The sequence below is a fragment of the Fringilla coelebs genome (genome assembly GCF_963513975.1).
Source record: "Fringilla coelebs genome assembly, chromosome: Z".
NCBI lineage: Eukaryota > Metazoa > Chordata > Aves > Passeriformes > Fringillidae > Fringilla > Fringilla coelebs.
In genome coordinates this window covers 62,437,538-62,460,533 of record NC_140031.1, presented here as the reverse complement: position 1 = coordinate 62,460,533, position 22,996 = coordinate 62,437,538, and the positions used below count along the sequence as shown (strand labels likewise).

At 41.2% G+C, this 22,996-nt stretch overlaps 1 protein-coding gene across 1 annotated transcript; it reads left to right on the top strand.

Moving 5' to 3' along the window:
* Positions 1 to 233: 233 nt before the first annotated feature.
* On the top strand, positions 234 to 22,750 carry RIGI (RNA sensor RIG-I). The gene is made up of 18 exons (XM_084225186.1): positions 234 to 392; positions 488 to 619; positions 2,456 to 2,634; positions 3,124 to 3,274; positions 5,027 to 5,149; positions 5,958 to 6,071; positions 7,238 to 7,391; positions 8,253 to 8,511; positions 9,211 to 9,373; positions 9,789 to 9,890; positions 11,943 to 12,100; positions 12,740 to 12,875; positions 13,766 to 13,914; positions 15,006 to 15,096; positions 15,799 to 15,969; positions 17,506 to 17,657; positions 19,465 to 19,611; positions 21,277 to 22,750. Exons 1-18 carry the CDS (start codon positions 287 to 289, stop codon positions 21,571 to 21,573), a joined length of 2,784 nt encoding a protein of 927 aa, XP_084081312.1. The 5' UTR covers positions 234 to 286; the 3' UTR covers positions 21,574 to 22,750.
* The last annotated feature ends 246 nt before the right edge of the window (positions 22,751 to 22,996 follow it).

The window sequence follows — 22,996 nt, the reverse complement described above, 5'->3', positions numbered from 1 at the left end:
TAGTTGGGCTGGGGCGGGGGCAGTCCCCGTTTTCTTTTGCTAAAGACAGACGCAATAGGAAAGCAGCGCTCCCCTTCCACATTGCTTTCAGTTTCCATTCTTCAGCGGGACTGCAGTTCCCTTTTCCGGTCGCTCCCTGCTCGGGGGCGGTTCACTCCCTATTCACCCCCTACCAGCTCTCTCCGTACCGCGGTCGGGGCGAGCTCCGCGCACGCAGCCAGGGCCGCGGCACCGGGATCGGCACCGGGATCGGGACCGCCGGCGGCGGTGCTTTGGCGGCCTGGCCATGACGGCGGAGGAGAAGCAGAACCTGCGGTGCTACAGGCGCTACATCGAGAGGAGCCTGAACCCCGTGTACATCCTCAGCAACATGACGGAGTGGCTGTCCGACGGTGAGAGCGGCAGCGGCGCTGCCCCCGCGCCCGCCGTCCCCCCCCCGTCCCTTCGCGGTCCCCTCACTGCCTGTCCTGTGCTGGCTTCTCGCTAGAGGTGAAGGAGAGAGTTCGAAAGGAGGAGGAGAAGGGCGTGACGGCGGCCGCCGCGCTGTTCCTGGATGCCGTGCTGCTGCTGGAGGCGGAGGGCTGGCTCCGGGGCTTTCTGGATGCCCTGGTTGCAGCAGGTGGGTGCCCCCCAGACCGGCTTTGTCCGCCGCCCCCCGCGCTGGCAGGCACGGCCGCCCCGCCGCCCGCCTCCTGCGGGAGCTGCGCTGAGCCGCCCGGCGCTCCCGGCCCCGGCAGGGGCGCTCCGTGGGCCGGGGGCTCAGCCGGCCGTCCTGCCAGACCAGGTCAGATGCTGTGGGAAAAGGCAAGCTGACAGAGTCTGGAAATAGGCCTGTTAGGAAGTGAAGCATCTGGAACAATTCTGAGGACGGAGGAAGCCTCATTGGCAGGAGACTCGCCTGTCTCAGAGCCTTTAGAGAAGAAACAAGACAGCCATTGGTCTTACCAAATACAATGAAAGGAGGCTAAATCCTCTGAAGCAGAAAGGCAAATGGGTCAGGAGGTGCGTGGGGATTGACTGGTGACGTGGAATAACTTCACTCAACGACAGAGTGTTAAATGACTTTAAAAAAACTTTAAAAAATACTCAGTGGCGTTGAAAGCCTTTTGTTTCAAGAAGTGACAAACCATTAGTAGATTATAAGGGTGATTGTTCCACAGTAGCTATAGCTACTTGATGTGTAAATTCCTAATCCAGTTTCCTTTATTAAATGGAACAGAAGAGATTTTGAAGGTATACAATTAGCAGCATCTGCCAGCTTTCCTATGTACATGTATATTGTGTCATAGATCTTTGTTGGTGATTTATTAGATACGTTGAACCCCACAATCTCGTTCCATAAGCTTCTTTTGCTTTCATTTCCTCACCATTAATTATGAATAATTATCTCAGTGAACAAATATTCCAAAGTTTCTTATCGCTTGGATGTAGCCCACTCATCCCTTAAAGCAAGTACTAGGTCCAGAGCAACGTTATACCATAATAGTCATCCTGATGGTCCATGTGATAATCATGACTTCTGAATTGCAGAACTGAGCCTGGTAGTAGTGTTCAGTTTGGTGTATCTTCAGCAAAAAATTGGTACAGTTAGCCCTCTGATTTCCAGTGCTATCCCAAGTAGTTGTTAATTGGGCTGGAGACTGGAATTTAGTATTACTCTTCTTTTTGGCAGATGCAGGGATAAGTAATTCTTAGACTAAAGACATTATGGTGGTAAGTATCCATGCCACTCTCCTGCTCTTCTAAAAGGAAATAAGAAGTTAGGTGGATTCCTTCAGTTTGCCCAAATTCCTCTGGGACCCTGATGTGCATTTCTCCACGTCAGAAGCCTACACAGCAAATCACACAGGTCCTTAAAATAAGCTTCCCTGCCACTCTCTGTTCCAGGACAGTATTTTTCAGCTGTTTGATGACTGTCTAGATGGCAGGTGTCTATACTGGTTTCAGTCAGGGATTGGCTTGAATCCAGTGCAGCAGGGATTTTTGAAGGAGGGTGGAGCCAAGGACAAGACTAAAAGATAAAATGCAGATAAACCAAAGACCACCAGAGCATCTTGTGATTCTGTGTCATGTCCTTTGCTCTGGCAATCCTGTGGAAGACTATCATGGAATTCAAGAATTCCAAGGATTGTATGACTGAAAGACAGAAGTGGATATAGTTGCTTGGTGATGTGGTGATTTGACCTGTGACATAGTGTGGCTCTTTTTTGTTTTTGCAGGTGCTACTGCTCTTTTAGGATAGGGTTTTTCATCTTAGACATACAAGTGCTAAAAAGGAAAATAGTCACTTATTAGATAAAAATTGTATGTGGCTCACCTAGATTTTTTTCATTTACAGGAAAAAATAATTTTAATTCCTCCAGTGGGGCTGAGAAAATGTTTTTTTCAGCATGTTCCTAACTATTCTAGCTAGAGATTGAATTTACAGCAATGATTTGTCTCTTTTTTCTTAAAGGTTACACTGGACTGGCAGAAGCAATTGAAAACTGGGACTTCAGCAAACTGGAAAAACTGGAGCTGCACAGGCAGCTGTTGAAGCGGATAGAAGCAACAATGTTAGAAATTGATCCTGTAGCAATCATGCCATACATAAACACATGCCTGATAGAGAGGGAGTGTGATGAGATCCTGCAGGTATGGTAAAATCCTGGTATTTGCCTAGTTTTGCTTCAGAGAAGTGCTGGCTGCCTCGCTTGTGGGATGAATCCGTGCCTGTGTGACAGGTGGCTGGGTGAGGAGGATGGCTGGCCATAATTTTATAACTTTTTATTTTCCTATTCTGAAATGGAAAGCCTCAGAGGTTTATGGCAGATAGAGTTTATTAGAGAGACTTTGCCAGACAGAAATTGACAGAATAGCTCTGTGATGTTTCACACCATTTACAAATATTCAAACAAATAGGCGACCTATTGTTATAGTCCAGCTAAGTTTAGTGTGTAATACACTGCCAGAATTGAAGCTGTAGTGGGTAAAGGGCTGAATTTTATTGTAAAGTTTTGATTCATTGAGAAGGAAGGGCAGTTTTCAACCGAACATCAAACATAACAAATTCACCTACTCAACACAGAGCTGTGGGTTTGATTGCTCAGAACCTACAGCAGTTTCTGTTTGTGGTGTGTACAGATCAGTGAATACAGAAGCAAGGCAGCTGGGATAACTAAACTCATTGAATGCCTCTGTCGCTCGGATAAGGAAAACTGGCCCAAAAGTCTTCAGCTGGCATTGGATAATACAGGATATTACAATGCAAGTGAACTGTGGAATATAAGAGAAGGTAAAATGTGAATTGTTTTTATGATGCTCTTTTCCCATTCTTGTACCAGACAGTAATTTTTTTTTTTTTCAGGAGAATCAGACTTATTTAAAAGGATACCATCAGACTACTTTGTGATCTAAAAAGAAAAGCATTTTGAAATTTGTTTTAAATGTCTTTTATATAAAATTAAATACAAATACTATCCTACAAACAGGCAGAAATTAGTTTTTTACTATTTTTCCTCCCAAGTAGTTAGGCATGTTTTTTTTTTTTTGGTAAACAGAATCAGGCAGCGCAGGCTCAGAAAGCATAAAAATAGCCAAATAGTTTTTTTTTTTCTTCTCTTCTTAATTCAACTTTTGCCATCTTTTTGGTATCTTGAGTTGTGATAGATGCAATATTTTCTGATAAAATATGATTAGCAATGTGATAGTCTAGAGAGTGATACACTTCTATGATCCCCAGAACAGGTCACTTACCTTTTTCTATGAGAAATCGATAAGCAGCCCTTCCCAAGTTATTATGTTCGTGTTTTGTAGAAGTGCAAAATTGTCTGTCTTAGATTTTGCTTTTGTCATTGAAATTATTTTGTCATTATCCAATTTTGTCATTGAATTTACCTTTCCCTCCTTGATATATACTTGTATAAGTAACTTGCAGCATAGAAGAATTTAAAGCAGAATACATAATTTTGCCACTAAAAAAGTGACTTTGGATAAATTGGACTGTATATCTTCATATCTACATTTGCTCTCTCCCTAGGTGCTTGTTTGAATTGTTTTTTTACTTAGCAAAACAGATAAGCTATATTTAAGTGCCTTCTTCAACTATATTTCTTATTTTGAAATTTTTTTATTACTGCAGTCAAAGGGTGTAGTTTCTTGTCTGGAGAACTAATTTATGCATAAAGTTGTATGCATAGTTGATATATTTATTAAAATATAGGTTAAATAATACAAAAGGGTAATGCCTATACGTATATAGATATTATTTTGTGTAGCTGGTGGCAGCACACATTATATGTTCACAATTGCATTTTTTAAGTTAAAGTTATTACTGTCTTTTGGGGCAGCTTCCTTTAACATCCAACTCAGCGAAGCCAGAGTCAGCCTACTGAAGAAGCATTGTCCATATTGCAAACATTTTACTGCTGGCAGTTACAAAGAGTTGGTACCAGAAATTACCTGCAGATATTTTGTGCTTTCTGGAGCTGGATTGATGTGCAGATGTGCTCTTTCTCCTACTCCAAAAGCAGTGCTTTGTGATCATATGTTCTGTTTCCAAAGAGACTCCTCATGCAGGGCCCAGGGATGGTTCTTTGTGAAAGTGTTAATTATAACATCAAAGAAAATTTCTCTTTTGATCATTGTGTAATATAAAGAATATATTCTTACAATTTCTAGGTCGTTTGAGAAGGTGGGGAGTAAGGGAGACTAGAATCTTGAATTTCCAAAGCTTCTTTGAATTCCTAAGAGTTTTTCATGCTTGTGGTAAAGTCCATGTTACACAGTGATTTCTTGTCACTGAACACAGAGGATAGACTTTCCTCCCAGTCTGTTGTCTCCATTGTTTTTTGGAAGTTGTTGCACATGCATTGAGCACATGGTTCTTCTAAACCCAAGATTCTCAGTGCTGTCCATCTTTCTTTGAAAAGGAGCCTGTGTGCAGCATCGTTTTCTGCCAGCAACCAACTCCTTCACCTTGTTGTCACAGCAAATGCATTTTAAAATCATAAGGATCAATAACATGCCTTTTTTTCCATTTATACAGATAATGGCAAAGACATTGATGGTGAAATGACAGATACCTCTGAGAATTACTTTGAAACCATGATGACATTTTCTGAAGAAGCAGAATGTGATAATCTGAGCCAAAATATCTCTTCAGTTTCAGGTAAGTCTTAAGAACTTAAAAGTTTGCAGTTAGTATTTTCCATTTCCTTAGATTCCCGAAGGATGCAGATGTAGTGTACCATGATAGAAGGTACTGAGGAATTTGTGCAAATCTCTGACTTGATTTAGCTGTCTTCTGTTTTAATGTTGAAAGGATCTCATGCTGGGCATTGCAAATATTAGGGCTTGCCCCTCATTTATCACATCTCACGAAAAGTTGTTCTGTTAGCACGTTATCAAAAAAGGTCCCCAAACACCAGCCTGTTGTTTATGCACCTCTTCTCTGATATGATTGATTCACACATGACCTGATATTAGCGAGTTTAGAGAACTGAATGTGACTGCAAAGGACTGTCATGGCAAATTTTGCTCCACTAGTTATTTCTGGTTCCTGTTCCGTAAGTCCGAACACTCTGACAAGACCACAGTTCAAGGGGTTAAATTTCAAAAGTCTGTAGAGCAGAAGGCTAAAATAAATCATGTGCATGTATTTGGGGAAAAAATAATTCCTTGTGTTTTTATTCTGAGTTGAAAAAATACCAGATGAAGCGAGCGTTGTCAGCCAAGACTTTAAATGATTTCATTTTATGAATCACAGTTGAGGGGTAACAAAAGCGTGCCATTAAACTCACACAAAATTCTTGTTTGGTGCATCTGTCCTGTTAAAAGGTTTGTCAGTCAGAGAATGTTCTGTGTAGACTGCAAGAATTCCTTTACCTTTATCATTTTAGATTACAACTATATGGGGCACAACATATTTTTTGCATTTTTATTGCAATACTCTTCACAAAAACATTGTTTTATCCTAGAAAGTATCTATGAGTCTGCATCTGTTTATGAATCAAAGAAGGCTCGGAGCTACCAGATTGAGCTTGCACAGCCTGCTGTTGATGGGAAAAACACACTAATTTGTGCCCCCACAGGTAAGGAGACAGACATTTTTTCGAAAAATTCTCTTGGTGCATATGGCTGTTAAGGATAGGGAATGGTAAAGGTTGAATCAGACTTCTTCAGCCATTTATTTTACAGCTGTAGATCCAGACCTGCCCTGCAGTTAATGATCATGGGCAGCACAGAAGCTGGCAAGACAGACGTGTCTGTTGGCATGTCAGTGCTTGTATCCAGCACATTCAGCATTCATTTCCATGTTCTGACTTCTGCTTTCTTGCTCCTCAGAGTATATTTTTCAGTTTAAGCCAGTCACTAATCTTGATATTTAAGAAATTTGTCTTGCAAGTTGAAGGAAAAATAGGATAACCTAGCTTGAGACGCCCCTCTCTTCTCTACTGCAATACCTACAACATCCAGACAGCCTAATTTTCCCTGAACCCTGGAGGCAAGTGGGATAACAGAGGCAGGGACAGAGAAGAGCCCTGGCACAGCGAGCCTGCGGGCCAAAGGAAAATGAGTGGGAGAGCAGCAAGGCTGCCTGGGGAAGGATGGAAGCTGAAAGGGCCTGGTGTCCATACATAGTCTGATTTGATGTGAGAGCACATACTAAGAGTAAAAAACAGACTCAGTGATTTCAAAGAATTAAAATACAACTGCAGATGGATTTTAATCCTCAGTGACTGCTTTACAGACCAAGACTCCGAGAGAGAAAGGGATGATTCCCCACCTGCGTAAGCAACATGCTTGTGTTCAAATCTGTTCCAGGTGTGTTCAAGTCTGGAAAAGTAATGGCCCCATTGTCAGCTCCCCTTTGTTACAAGGCATTCAGATGAGATGAGCTGCTGCTTACAAATGCACCTTTTCATACTAGTCTGTCACCCTGATTTTTTAAGATTTTCTGAGCCTTCTGATGCTTACATCCTTGTAGCGAACTTTCTCACGCACTTTCTATAAATAACTCATTGTTTTGCATTCTTTTATGGAGGAGGAGAAATTTGATGGACTGTTGGTTTGTCCAGTGTCATAGGAGAGGTGGCACTGTCACCCTCCAATCCACTGTCACTTGTGGAAAACTATAAATGCTGGAGTCAGAAAATAAACTTCCCTTTTTCTTCTTCATCTTGAGCGCAGCGGTGTGTGCTTGTGTTCTTTCGTGTCCTATAGTGACACTAGTCCTTTTCATGTTTTTTGTTTGAAGGATCTGGAAAAACTTTTGTGGCACTAATGATTTGTGAACATCATTTGCAAAACATTCCCTCAGGACGAAAGGCAAAAGTTGTCTTCCTTGCAACCAAAGTGCCAGTGTATGAGCAGCAGAAAAATGTATTCAGGCAGCATTTTGAAAGAAGTGGGTAAGTGTCATTCTCCCTGGTGGCTTCCTCCAGGAGATAAACTGCCTCGTAGGTCAGCTGTGGCTAGGGCAAGATGTAATGTGTTTACTGGTGAACAAGAGTGACAGTAACATCTGGATGATGAGTACCTGCAAGAATGGCATTGCCACGGCAAACTTTGTTTGGAGAGTCTGAAATCTGGTTCTGGAGAGTTTAAGCCCTCGTTGTTGCACACCTGTGGAAATGGTGAAAGTATTTCTGTACTGAAAGAGTGAGGTGTGTTTTCTCTTGAGGATCCTTTCACACCTGCTTTCAAAGCTGAGGCAGTTCCAGGCAGTAGCAGTGGGATTTCTCTTGCCATTCTCAGAGTCTCTCTTTTCTAAATGGAAGGACCCAAACTTCTTCGTTTTTTCAACGTCTAGTCAGATAATGTTAGTCCACCTCTCAGATGGGACTGCGAATTGCTTAGAGGGGCATTAACAACCTGTATCTTTGGATTTTGAGGGAACTGGTTACTCAACCTCCACTTATGTATCCTTGTAGCTATGGAAAAAGGAGGCTGCTGAGCAGAAGCAGTCCCATGATGCCAGACATGTACACAAAAGGGATGTTACGTGTGAACTGACAAATGCAGCCTAAATGTACAAGTTAATCACTCCTCAAATATGATATATTTTTGTTAGTGGTAGTTGAAAATCCAGTTATTTGCCCTCAGCTCTTTTTTTTGTTCTCAGCTTCTGGGGTTAAACTGCCAGCTCCAGCTCTTTGACATTTGAAACTTAGTAACTGCCTTTCAAGCTTGCTGAAAAGCCCAATTTTCTAGCTTTCCATGACCTGCAAGATATGCTTTTTCTTACCCTGTTTCTTGCATCTTCTTTCCAGATACTCCGTTCAAGGAATTTGTGGTGAAACAGTTGCAAATATCTCTGTAGAAAATGTTATACAGGACAGTGACATCATTGTGCTAACGCCCCAGATTCTTGTGAATAGCATGGAGAAAGGGATCCTTAGCTCCCTCTCCATCTTCACTCTGATGATATTTGATGAGTGCCACAACACAACAGGCAACCACCCTTACAATGTGTTGATGACCAGATACCTAGATCAAAAATTTGACTCCTCTGCAAACCAGCTGCCTCAGGTAAGGCCCAGCCCATCAGTAGTGGAAACATCAGAGGAAAGTGTTTTGCAATGCAGTCAGCAAAGTCTTGCCTTTTGTGCTGATCCAGTTCAAACTCCCACTTAGCAACAGCTGCAAATGGAAATGGTAGCAGCATTTTTTCATTCTTGGAACTTCCAGGCTTTTTTCCCATGTTACATCATCCCTGCAGCTGCCAAGGAAGACCGATCAAGATAACAAAGACTGGAGTACTTGAGGGCAAATGGAAGAGCTGAACTGGGAGGAAAGCATGTAATTTAGTAATCTCCTTGCTACCTCTCTGTTGCTTTTTCCGCCCTATAAAACGGGGCCACTGCCTCTGCTGGCATGAGGTTTTCATTCAACTGAGAAAACATCTCTGAATGAATCAAAGGATGGGTCTGGGTGTGGGTTTGCTCTTCCCCTCTATGATAAGCACTGACAGATACAGCTCATTATGGATTTAAGTGGCTGGAAAGTTTATTTAAAGTTTAAATCCTCCAAGTTTGAGTGCCTTGAAGTGTGCATGAGTACATACAGGATTTGGTTCTTAAGTTTTTGTGCCCGCTTCTTGTATACTTCTCTTGCCTGTTTTGTTTCCATGTTTTTGAAGATGGTGGCAATTTGGTGACTGGTGACATCTCCTGGTTTTATTCCATTTGTGACGAAGGAGCAACCACTGCTATTCATGTGTGTGCTTAGATTGTAGGTTTAACTGCTTCTGTTGGAGTTGGTAATGCCAAGAGCACTAATGAAACTGTAGAGCACATCTGTACCCTCTGCTCCTACCTTGACATACAGACCATATCCACTGTCAGAGAGAACAAAGAAGATCTGCAGAGGTTTGGAAACAAGCCAGAAACACGTAAGTAAACTTCCTTTTTATTTTCCTGTGAGTTGCAAAGCACCATGATTGTGGCAGCTACTAAATTCCCCTTTATTTAGATTAAGATAAAAGCTTAAAACTAAGCTGGAGCTTTGCTTCCTGCTAGCTTGGAAGAAGTTTAGGCTTGCAGTCTCTTGTCCTGCAGTAAGGCAGTGCCCACTTGGGCATATTTTCTCTCTGCTGTTGGTGAACCATCTCTAGTTTTTATTCAGGTCTGCCCGTGAGGACTGGGGGCTGCTTATTTCTGTGCACCTGCAGTGCTCATTAACAGTAAACTTGATTGTGATTGCATGGAGCACCATGTGTAGCATTCATCTGGACAAGAATTTGTTCTGTGCTTCCCAAGGAAATGTTTTACTTATTCAGCACATTGACTTGTATTTCTCTTCTCTAGATATCAGATGGGTTAAAATGCGAGCTCAGAATCGCTTTGCAGACATTATCTCAGGTCTGATGTCTGAGACAGAGGTGTTGATGAGGAAGATTTATACAGTGGGTAAGATGCTGTAATATGCCTGTATTGCAGTTCAGTATTTGATTAAATCAGTATGAATCCTTATAGCTGCTAGAACAGACGCTATTTTTTCACTTCCTTTTCCCTTAATTTTTAGTTGCATTTAACCAATATTTCCTAAATAACAGATTACGGATTAAAGAATCAATATTTTCCTGTTGTACCTGATTAGGTTGACAATCATAAACGTTTTTACTTGAATTTCAGTCTGTCACATGCAACTAAAAACAGTGTGTTTTTGATACTGTCAGGTCCTTCTGAGTTTAAAGAATCTGTAACAAAAGGGCTTGTATTCAAAATGCAGTGGGCTGGATTTCATTGATGAGTGATACCTGTATGTTCTTATTTAAACATTTCTCCAAATCTTTTACACCTGTCTCCGTTAGGAAAATAAAAAACTTCACAGTGGTATTACTCTGAATGTTGTAATTTTTCCCTTACAGCAAAAATTAATTTTTACACTTCCTGCTCTGACACTTTTTGTGTTTTCTCTGGTCTCCAGGTTGCACTCAGTATTATTTCTAGGGTTGCCCTTGCCACCTTCTCTGGTCAGCATTCTGTCCTCTTCATGCTTCTGGGTACTCCTGTTTCCACTTTTTACCAGGTCTCCATTATTCTCCTTTGAAAAGCCTTTCAGAGTAGGATCTGTGCAACATAAGCATCACTGGAAAGAGGATATGGCTGCTCAAGAAAGGAAACAATTGTTAGTAGGGTTCCAGCTTCAGGAGCTACTCTGGTGGGAAGGTTTGCAGAGAGGAGATGCATGATTGTGAAAAGAAAATGGATCTCGTGATAATGAGATTAATTCTATAACCCTTCAGAAATAAATTGTTCTTTTCTGCTTTTGCAGAGTTCCTAAGTGATGTCCAGTAAGTGGCCTTAATAAAAAAAAAATGGGAGAGCAGCAGGGGGTACAAAGCAAAGACCCATGAATGGATATGCTCAGGATCAGCCTTGGCGTCTCCAGCTCTGGATTAAAGGACATTGTCTGTGTTTAGACTGGTTTTTGCACACTGACTGCAGTGTCTTAAACTTGTTTACCTCAGTTCTAGGTTTACCCCCTGCCCTCCACTTCCCAGATATTTGAGAGTGAACTATATTCTGGGGCAGGAAGGAGAATTAAAACCCCCACACAACCAAAAAAAAAAAAAAAAAAAAAAAAAAAAAAAAAAAAAAAAAAAAACCAACAAAACAACCCAAAACCCAAGAAGCCTGATCAAAGAACAAAGAGAGTTTCAAAATGCATGTTACATTAAGCAAACACTTCTGAAGCTTATTTTTCATCACAGTTCTTGCATGAATGGCAGTGGCTTCCCTTCTGTGGACCCTGTGGTTACTGTAGCCCGTGAAGCACTCAGGCAGAGTGTGTACGCAGCAAAGAGGTGCTGCCTAGCTGTGCCTCAAGGACAGCCCCTTGGACAATATCCTTCTGGACTGTTTCATGAATGAATATAAACTATTGAGTACTGGTAGTTCAAGGAGCAATGTACATGCAGTTTTTTGAATACCAGAGGCTTCTTACAGGATAAGTGAGCTCTTATTTTATTATTAAGTCCCTGCAGATATGTGTGTGTACCCAGATCCTCAGTGGAATTGTACTGGGTTAATTTTAGGCTAATGTCTGGGTATACATTGAAACAGGGATTGAAGGAGACAGAGTCAGACTCTTCACAGGTGGTTCCCAGAGGTGGGGCACAAACAGCAATGGGCACAAACAGAAATATTTAAACAACAGGAAGAACTTTTTTGCTACAAGGTGGTCAAACATTGGAACAGGTTGCCCAAAGAAGTTGTACACTCTGTTCTTGGAAGTACTCAAAGCCCATTTGAACTGAGTGACCTGCTCTAGGTGATCTGCTTGGAGCAGAGGGTTGAACTAAAGACCTCCAGCCTCAGTAGTTCTGTGATTGTATCATAAAACTGTTCTTTTGCATAAGCTTTTTAGAGCTGATATTAGTGGGAAATGCGTTATCCTCTAGCTAATGCTTTTTATCTCTTATCAAGAGGAACAATTTTTTTTCTCTCCTTTAATAGATACCATCTCCCAAATCAACAAGAATTACTTTGGAACACAGAGATATGAACAGTGGATAGTTTCCACTCAGAAGAAATGCAGACTATTGCAACTGGAAGATAAGGAGAAGGAGAGCAGTATTTGTAGAGACCTTTTCATTTGTACTGAACACCTGCGGGTAAGTGTGTATCCTCCTTCCTGCCATACAGAGGTAGAGTCATTCTGTTCCTTCTGATAAAGGTATGTTCACCTAGAAGCAGATTTTGAGCCAGTTGTCCTATTTAGATTTGTAGAATATATGCAGAGTTGGAAGGGTCCCCCTAGGATCATTGAGTCCAGCTCCTGTCCCTGCGGAGGATATCCTCCCCATGACCCAAGAGCATTGTCCAAGCACTTCTTGAACTCTGTCAGGCTAGGGCTGTGACCACTTCCCTGGGGAGCCTGTTCCAGTGCCCAACCACCCTCTGGGTGAAATCCTGATATCCAGCCTAAACCTCCCCTGAACTCAGCTTCAGGCTATTTCCACAAGTCCTGTCACTGGTCAGACAGTGAAGAGATCTGTACCTGCCTCTCCACTAAGTGAGGATGTTGAAGACTGCAGCAAGCTGACACAGGCTAAAGCATAAGGCATGTAAGAGTTGTCTCTGTCATACTCACCAGGGAAAGATTAGTGCAGAGGAGACTTTGCAGTGCTTGTGTTGTCATGGAAATGGAAGAGCACCACAAGTTTGTAACACTTAATCTAGCTAAATAAAATTTGTGTTCATCCCACCCCATAGAAAATGAAGCCTAAATGCTTGTGTCTCTTTCCAAGCAGAAATTCAATGATGCTCTCATTATCAGTGAAGATGCCCGCATTGAGGATGCTTTAGCCTACCTAAATGAATTTTTCACAAATGTAAAAAATGGACCATTTACAGAGTTAGAGAAGCAGCTGACGGAGAAATTTCAAGGTATTTCCCACAGTACCTGTGACAGTTGTAGGGGAGACCTGAGCTTATGGTAGGATAGTGTAGATGTTTTCTTCAGAGTAGGTGCAGTTGTTTTTCCAGAAACTGCACTTTCCAGAAGATGTGGTGACTGCACGGGTCCGAGTGCTGTGTTAGGGCAGGTTGGGGGGGGGTTGCTAAATTTCTGGGAGTGTGAGCTTCTAGTGCAGAAGCTGATAAAACAGTAATAATTGGAGCTGGATGCTGTAGCAAGTTCTTACATGCCTGTCTTGGAGATAAGGCTATAAGTGCCCTCATGGCTGTGCCCCACAAGTAGGGGCTTGGTCTATGATCATGGGTGCTGGTAGCATTAGATAAGCCAACATACGCTGCTCAGTGCACTGCCTAGCCTCCTGGCCAGTCCCAGTCTTTTGGGGAGAAGAAGTGGGCCTTGTACCTTTCTCATTGGAAGTCAGTGGTTGTCACTGTTCTCTGACCTGATTTAGTTAGCAGTGGGCTATATTCCAGCCTGTGGTGTGGTGTGTTGCAGTGTTGACTGCAATTTTAAATCACTGGTCTGTCTTCCCTTGAGTTTCAGCTGTTTTCTTAGAAGAACTAGCACAAGAGCTGAGTTTGTTTTGTTGCTGTCTTTTGACACACAGTATATCACAGAAGTTTCTCATGTCAGTTTGCTACAAAATGTGAGATATTTATAATTTGGTTTTTTTCTGGGGATTTTGTTGCATTTAACCAACAGATTTCCCTGCTTGCATATGAAAGAACAGAATAGAAAATAAAAAAAGAAGCTAGAGAGAATGTGTGTGCTGTTTGAAAGTAGCTTTGTGTGGGAGTTCTGCTTTTTGCATTAAAAAAGGTAAAATTTTCAAGAAAACTTTTTTTTTTTTTCCTTTCAGAGAAAGAACTAGAGCTGACTGCCCTTTCAAAAGATGAGTCAAATGAGAATCCAAAGTTGGAAGAGCTTGCTTGCATCCTGGACGAAGCATACCACTATAACCCACAGACTCGCACTATTCTCTTTGCCAAGACAAGAGCCTTAGTAGCTGTATGACATTTGTTTTTAAAACTCCTAAAATGGGAAGTGGGAAAATAAAATGAGTCATCATATTACCCTTCCCATTTTGATCTGAAATAGAAAAATGTGCATCCTTCTAATTTATTTTACTGTGTCTACCTAAGCCCTGATGCCTTGAGGCATGATGAGTGAGGTTTTTTTTTCCTTTTTCTGAAAACTACAGTACAGCTATGGTGTCCTTCATGATGTCTAACTACATGTTGTAGTTGATCATTAAGCCATCAGATTTTGATTTTAAGCCTAAAGTAAGTTACAACAAGATTTGTTTTAAGGGTTTTGGCTTCAAGGTAGTGGTGTTATGAATCAGCAACTCTACTCCATTACTGACTGCACATCAGGAGGTACTTATACATTTCTCAAAGGGTTCCTGTAGACTTAAAGAAGGTCTGTGCCCTAGCACCTGTTTTTGTCAAGAAAAAGGAAAAACTTTGTGCAGCAGTTGTTCTCTGGACTCTTCTTATCAGTGGCCTATTTCATACTTGCCTATGATCAAAAATCGAGGCTGGATGGTGCTTTTTTCCCTTACAATGCCTTGCTCCCAGTAAAGGTTCATGCTTGACGTTAATGTGCTGCTAATCATTAGCATGAGTAGATTAAAACATTAACTGCAAATATCAGCTCTGTCTACTGTAAACAGATTTATCAGCTGAATGACCCAGCCCCCCTTTCTATCCTTTTCATTCAGACATGCTGGATGAATTGCAGACCAGAAAAAAATTTAAAGCAGGATAAAGTCCAAACTAACAACACCAAGCATCTGCTGGCAGCTTTCCATTTTAGATTTAAAAGCCTACAGTAGCTTGACTGATTTTTGTTCTTCTGTAAGAGCAGTTTGAATGTGCTACTGTCCCTGTGTAGTGGAATCCCCATTTGTAAATAGCAACTACTTTCCTTTGATGCTAGAGGTGTAGCATTCAGTTCCCTGTTAGTTTATAAGAGAAAAATACAAAATTTTTAGCAATGAAAGGCTGCTTGCTCTCTAGCCAGCCTTTAAATTGCTACCTATCACAAACTAGCATTTCATCTGCATAGGGAATCTAACTCACTGATTTGCTCTCCAGGCTTTGAAGAAGTGGATAGAAGGAAACCCTCTTCTTAGCCACATAAAGCCAGATGTGTTGATGGGTAAGGGAAGAAGAGATCAGAAAACAGGTATGCAGATTTGCACTAAGATATACTAAACCAGTGGTGGCTATGCTGCTAAAACTGTTCTGCTTTTCCTGTGTTCATGTTCTGTGCCCTTAAGCAGAGGAAGGTCATGCAGGTTTGCGCTTGCATTCTTCCATATCAGGAAGACCTTGAATAGATCCTAAGGAGATGCTTGCATTTTCTGTCCAGAACCTTTGGTTAAAGCAGCAGTAACACCGTCAGCAATACTTTTCTGCACAATTCTTCTTCTGCTTCAAAAGCAGTTTAGAAACTTCGCTATCATAGTTTCTTGTGATTAATTCTTGTATTATCTCTGTTACTTTTATAGGTCTCCCTCTTATTTTGTGTTTGATGGCAGAAAGACATTTTAAGATAGAATGGAAGCTACAGCTGAAATTAATTACCTATTCCTTAAGTTCAGGGTTAGATTGATTGCAACTAGCTAAGCTGCATAAGTGCATAAAGATCATCTGGATGTTGTGTCTAAAATGGTGTTTCCCAGGTTGAGAATTCCTGTGACACATCAATAGGAATCCCTGGTCAGTGGGGATAATATACACCCAGCTGCATATTAAACTTGAAGTAGTTTTCCAGATCAAAAGGATGTGCTAATTCCTAATCACTTAAGTAAAAGCAAATGTGGGTATCTTGCTCAAGGAGCTCTTCAGTGTGTTTTTTTGCTGACACAGTTTCTTGGTACTGTAGGTATGACCCTGCCAATGCAGAAAGGTGTACTGGATGCATTCAGAAATGACAAAGACATCAGACTGCTAATTGCTACATCTGTTGCTGATGAAGGCATTGATATTACTGAGTGCAACCTTGTGGTGCTCTATGAATACTTTGGAAATGTCACCAAAATGATCCAAGTCAGAGGTATGGAATTTCAGAGCTGTTACTGTAGAAACCTGTTTTGGCCTAGAAATGGACATGAAATGCTACTAAATGGCACATTGGAAATACTGTAGTAATACGTACGTGCCTTGCTGTTGGTTCTCTGTGCTTTAGAGCAAAGTCAGGTGAATGGTGGGACATGATAAATTTGTTCACAGAGCCAAGTCCTTGATGTTGTGTGACTGACAACAGGCAAACTAGCCATGCTGCATAAGGTTATTGAACTAGCCATGCTGCATAAGGTTATTGAACTGTTGAGGACTGATACCTCAAGTTGACAATTACATATAAATAGAACTATGGCTAGAAGACCTGTTGTCAGAAATACTGCAGATCATTCTGTGACAATTTACAAAGGACTGCTGCTTTGGAATTTCTTGTATTGCCTTGGCTTCTGAAGGCCTTTCCCAGCCTGGTGGATTATTACCAACCCAGTTACTCCCAGGTACATGAGGCCTTCGCCTGTGCAGATCTCTAATATTTAGGACCAAAAGAAAGATACCCTTTGTCTGTCTTCCTTGCTTGTCCAGAGAGGTCTGTCGTGACTTTCGCCTTAAATTGGTGATTTTACAGTATGGCCAGTAGAGGGGAATGAAGAGCCACGCTAAATACTGATTTCTGCTTCACATTCCTAAACGGCATAAAACTGCCTACTCTTTTAAGGGTGCATCTGCAATATTTTTTCCTATTTCCCAAGCAGTTAACATCATAATTTAATGTGATTTTCATTGTACTTTATACTCTGCTTTCAGGGTTTGTGTGTTGTGACCTTCTTATCTGTGTTTTATAATGAAATAATTGGGCCAGAATTGACTTTTATGGATGAAAAGAGTGTTTATTACTAAAAAGCCAATAAAGGCACAAAGAAGAGAGGTTATGTCAGTTTCAAACCACATACAATCATGATTTTTGTGGAGTAAAAGCTCAAAAGAAAGTGTGAACACTTCTTATAACCGAAATACTGCTAAACTGATGTGAGATCTCTGAAGTTCTGGGTTTGCCTGTGTCACAGTTTTAATAAACAGGCACGAGGCATAGTCGGGTAGAAGAGAAGGTGCTTGCTGTTGTTGTCTGTGTTCTTGTCTGCACAATATTTCCAGTTCCTTAGGTTTTTGTGATATATGGGGTTTTTGGGTCTTTTTAGACACCAATTAGCAGGGCTGCAAACTAATAAGAAAGACTGAGATGAACTTTTCTCCTTTACATTTTTTTTTACATGATAAGAAGACAGCAAGATGCTACACAAAAATGGTGTTTTAAAGCATGCCTGAACTCAGCAGCATAGGGAGGGCATAGAAGCAGGCAATATAGTACTGGCTAGGGTATATCCATGAGGATACCTGGGAAGGGGGCATCTTGTTCTGGTTTGTTATTGAAGAATGCTCTTCAGAATTGTCTGAATCTGAACATTGCAAACAAAAGCAGCCATACGGAAGGCCCTTAATAGTCTTATGGCAGACCTGTCACTTCTGCACGTTATTAAGAATAACTAAAGAGCATGAATGTGTTGCTATGTAGGTCGTGGAAGGGCAAGAGACAGCAAGTGCATCCTTGTGACAAGCAAAACAGAAGTGGTTGAGAATGAAAAACAAAACAGTTACAAGGAAGAAATGATGAATGCAGCTATTGAAAAGCTACAGAACTGGGATGAAACAACATTTGCAAAAAAGGTTTGTGATTTGTGCAGCTTTCATACTCAAATTCTAAAGGCATAATCTTTATCAACCTTCACCTACTAGGGCTCTATGTAGGGCCAAGTGATAACCCAAGGGCAATGTTCATTGTACTTGATTTCTGACAAAGGCTAGGTCAGCAGAGAAGGGATACTGTGTACTGCCAGTTTGTGAATATCAACTATACAGTAACTGCAAAAAACTTAAGAGTGAGAGGTAGAATTTATGACTTGTTGCTTATGAAAATAGGAGGATTCATGGGTGATATAAGAGTTTGAGGCCATCTTGGGCACAAAGATATTGTGATGTTTTGCTGCTGAAAATCAGAAGGGCCAAAGCCCAACTGGATGTTCATATGGAGCACCACCAAGGGCTAAGGAGAAATCCCCCCTCTTTATTGGATTTGGGGGGAAACATAGTGACAAAGATGAAAAGTCTGAGTCTCTTAATGCCTTGTTTGCCTCTATAAGACTGGTTGTTCTCAGGATATCCAGCCCCCTGACATGAAAGACAGAGATAGGGAGCAGGATGAAGGCCCCATAATCCAAAAGGAGCTGGTTAGTGACTTGCTACACCACTGTGACATACACAAGCAGATGGGATCCACCCAAGGGTAGTGAGAGAGCTGGTGGAAGAGCTCATCAATCCACTTTCCAGCCCTTTCCAGTCCTGGATAATCAGGGAGATCCCAGGTGACTGGAGGTTGGTCAGTGTGACCACTCCTCTACAAGAAAGACCAGGAGGATCCAGGGAACTACGGCCCCATCAGCCTGACCTCAGACCTCAGCCTGGGAATGTTAGGGAGCAGATCACCTTGAGTGCTATTACTCATCACATACAGAACAACCAAGGATCAGGCCCACCTGGGATGAGTTTATGAAAGGCAGGTCCTGCCTGAGCAGCTTGATTTTCTTCTGGGACAGTGTGACCTGCTTAGTGGATGTGGGGAAGGCTGTGTTTGATGTCTGTCTGAACTTCAGTAAGGACCTTGACACCATTTCCCAGCATTCTCCTGGAGAAACTGGCTGTTCATGGCTTGGATGGGTGCAGTCTTTGCTGGGTAAAAAAATGGCTGGGCCCAGAGAGTGGGAGTGACTGGAGTTAAATACAGCTGGTGGCTGGTGTCAGTGGTGTTCCCCAGGGCTCAGGGAAGCCTGGAATAAGCCAGTGGCGGGTACTAACAAAAAAGCTTTGTTAGTAGTAGAGCTCTCCTATACCCCCTTGGACTCACAGATCATACTGTTTCCAGACAAGCTTTCAGAGACTGAACTGTGCACCAAAGGGTGCCCAAGGCCCCCTAGTCTTTAGATATTTCTTCTCCTACCTCCAAGGCTTGGTGCAGCTGCTCCTACTTCTTCTTGGAGGATTCCATTTCTGCATTTGGTTCTCAGCTACAGGCTGTGCCTTGTTGCTTCTTTCTCTGCCTGCAGTTTCTGTGGTCTTTGTAGCTTTCTTTCCAAACTCTGAGATTCCCAGAGCAGCAGGGTTAATTGTGCTGTAGGGTCATGACTTAAGGGTTCACATTGACATACCAGCCTTAAGACCACAGAGGCTGCTGGGGGCTAGAGGGGAGGAAGGAGCAAACAGCATAAATGCTGTTTATCACACAGTCTCATTCTAGCCCTGCATTCTAAATTGACAAATGTATCCTGTTCTTTCTTGGTATGATTTGACAGAACAAAGTGTGTTTTGTTTGGCGTGCTTTAAGTAATAGGCTCCTAGATGTTACATGCCCAAAGTCACATTTAGGCTGATGTTGGGACTTCATTTCGTAATGATCATGATTTTTATTTATTTATTGCAGATACGTGGCCTGCAAATGAAGGAAAAGATGCTACGAGATTCCAGGAAGAACAAAACAAAACATGAAATAGTGGAAGGGAAAAAAAATCTTTTGTGTGGAAAATGCAAAGCATATGTCTGCAGTACAGATGACATCAGAATTATAAAGGTATGTTTCTGTACAGGAACCTAAATCCATGATCATCAGGGAAGTCAGCATTATCAAATTAACTGCATTGTTTATCAGTGTGGAAGTGGGCTATTTGGTGCAAACTGGAGGAGAACAGAAATTCTGAATAAATCAGTAAACCACAGGAACAGCTGAGAATACTTCTAGTAGTATGATATTATATGATATATGATATGATGTAATATGACATTGTCCAAGGTGTGCACATATGGGATGTGGTAGGAAGAATTTCAGTTTTCCTGAAGCCCTTCTGACAAATTTTGTTAAAAACCCCATGATCTTCAACTACATAACCTTCTCGAGTTACTGCTGGATATTTACTTTCCTGATTAGCATCAGATGGAAGTCTCTCTGCTGTTGAGGTATTTCTCCCACAGTTTCTGTTGACTGAAAATTATCTACACAAAGTACTGGGATCAGCTTATAAACTCATCTTATGGGTCAGTTTGAGTTTTGAAAAGCAAGGTAAATAATGGTTTCACAAGAAGAGCCCTACAGTTCTTCAGTATTATTTTGTTTTCCATTCTGTAGGTATAGTTCACATTGCTTCTGAGTATATCCTAGGGACTCTTTCTGAACATGAATAGTTTCTTTGTAGACAAAAGAAGGCAATAATCTTTACACACGGAAAGTGGTGATCGTGGAAGAGAGGCTTTTCTGAGCACTTTGAGCCTTTATAGTTCTGCTTTTTTGTTCTTTTGATGCTGCTTCTATTTGTGCTCTCTGAAAAGTGCAGTTGCAATGGGATGAGGGGCCTTGAGCCACAGCTGAGCATTACCGTGTCAGCCTTCAGGCCCTTGCCAAATTTTTGTTTTTACCAGCTTTTTTTGGAATGTAGATGGTGCTCACTATAGCTGAGCTATTACCAGCTCTGCAAGGAGTTGGGAATATCTCAGCTTTGTGAAAACTTGGATACATTTCTTTGACAAAAAACAAGGGCTATCTAAAGCACCTTTGACTTCTACTCTGTTTTGTGCTCCTGGCTTATACCTATACCTGTGCAAATAGAGCCGAGAGTTACGAAAACTCTTCAGTAAGTGGTTTCGCTTAGTACTCTGCAAATAACACCTCCGTTTTTTAAAAAATCCCTACAAACTGCATTTCTGGAGGATCTATCATTTTCAGACCTAGGCTCAGACTGTAAATATGCTTTCAAATAAGGCTGTTAATTTCCTTAATATTTTGTTATATATGTTATAAACAAATAACTGTAGCTCCTTCATTTTTTTAGGGTTATTTTTTCTGCCGCTCCGAAGTAATTGCATGACCCCTCATGGGAAACAGAAGTTTCTCAAACTTGTCCATTATCTGAATTACTCTCTTAGTTTCATGGACATGGCTCAAACACTGCAAACACAGTTTTTCAAAAGCTTACTAAGTTCAAATATGTGTAAGCTGGTGACTGGGGATACACAGTAAATTTTTTTGGTTTTGATAAGCCCAGGCCTGGATCCTTCTAGTACCTGGTATTTTGTGAATGGGGGGAAAAAAAGAGCAATGAGCCAAAGAGGCTGGAAGGTGAGCCTCCTGGATAGCAGCAAGTGCCTTAACAGGGAGAATATGTATTTGAGAAGGGAAGGGAAATGACAAGAAAAAATGAGGAATGTTGTTTCTAATATTAAATGTTTCTGGCATGTGTTTCAGGAATCTCATCACACTGTCTTAGGTGACGCGTTCAAGGAACGTTATACAACAAAGCCCCACAGGAAACCTTTTAAGTTTGATGGTTTTGAGAAAAAAAGCAAGATGCATTGCCGAAATACTGAGTGCCAGCATGACTGGGGGATCACAGTCAAGTACAAGATTTTTGATAATCTACCAGTGATCAAAATCAGAAGCTTTGTACTAGAGGATGTTGAAACTGGGACACAAATGGATTTTCAGAAATGGAAAAGTATTAATTTGTCTTTGAAGAAGTTTGATGAAGAAACATCCAGCTGAACTCAACCTTTTAATGGATATATTGTTCTAGGACACTATGCTGAAAGAGCAGCAATGATTAATGATGAATTCTCTAGAAAAACTTTTGTTCTTTATGCTAGGCCCCTCACCTGCATCTGGCTAGCTTATAAAAGGCTGGTAAAGCTACTAGAACCAGCATTTGCTATATAATGAAATATTTCACCAGAAGTTTCACTAGAAGGACAAATATGTGCCTAGGTGTCTAGATACAAAAAATTATGGCTATGAGCAACCTTGTCTGAAAAAAATAAGATCAAGTTGAATGACTAACTAAACATCCCACTTTAGGTAACAGGCTACACCTTCAAGAACTGAGGTGTGAATTGGCATCTTCTTTGATACTACTAACATATTGGATTACACATCCTTGTGAACAACATGGCTTACTAGCACTTCAGGCAGTACTCTAGCTACTTTTGAAACTTTTAAAAAAGTTACTTTTAATGTTTTAGATGTTGATATATAAAATTGAAAGAAAAATGTCCAGTAACTTTTTACTACATCTCCTAAACCTATCTTTAATAGGAAATGCTTCTGCAACAGTAAGATATGCAGTAGGGCAGAGCCCTCTTGGGGATTCATTCTTGTGATTAAAATGGTAGCACTTTTTTATATCACTGCACCTTGATCAAGTTGCTGTTGCTCAAATTAGGCACCCTCCTGTGCTGCTGAACTGAACAAGTCCTAATAGGGACAAAGTGCCCTGGATGATTGGAGGAGGTTCAGTTTTGATGGGGATGAGCACTTACCTGGATGCCCTGTTTCATGGATTGTCACCTAAAATCTCTCAACACACTGGAAATACTGTAAGCTTCCTGTCAGAGCTGATCTAGCATTCTTACAAAGCCTACATTTGTGTGATCAAATCTGTCCTCTTTACCCAGATCTCAGACTTCTCTGGGACAAACAGAAATTCCTACCGTTATGAAATGTTGTACTTGAACACTTAAAAGCACCTGCTGATTCCACACATCTTCATTGAGCTTAGTATTCAGTATTTCTTGAACCAAAACCAAATGTATTTTAAGTTCACTTTGTATTTGAAAATCTGGTAAGGTATGTATATGCAAGAATTATGTTACAAAACACTGGAACCGATTAAAAAAATCCCAAAACCAAAACACAACCCCCTCACCCCAAACCTAATTTAAGAGTTAAAAAAAATGAACCTAAATTTATGAGTTCAAAAAATTATTTAAACTGCCTAAATCCTACTCAGTGAGGCTGGTGGTGTTCTTGTAAAGTGTTGTGTGGCATTAAAAGCAAAAGAACTTTGTAAGCACTGCTTCATGTTCCACCTCAATCCATGGCTTTTACTGTGAAAGCTGTATGCACTGTACAGGAAGGCTGAATCTCAGTCCTACAGCAACTTCCTCTGTACTTAGTTTTTACCTAAAGGAAA

Excerpts from the sequence above, each read along its gene's own strand:
- RIGI (XM_084225186.1), top strand. The coding sequence starts at position 287 with ATGACGGCGGAGGAGAAGCAGAACCTGCGGTGCTACAGGCGCTACATC. Across the intron at positions 6,072-7,237 it reads ACTAATTTGTGCCCCCACAG|GATCTGGAAAAACTTTTGTG; the intron begins GTAAGGAGACAG and ends TTTTGTTTGAAG. Across the intron at positions 12,876-13,765 it reads GCTGACGGAGAAATTTCAAG|AGAAAGAACTAGAGCTGACT; the intron begins GTATTTCCCACA and ends TTTTCCTTTCAG.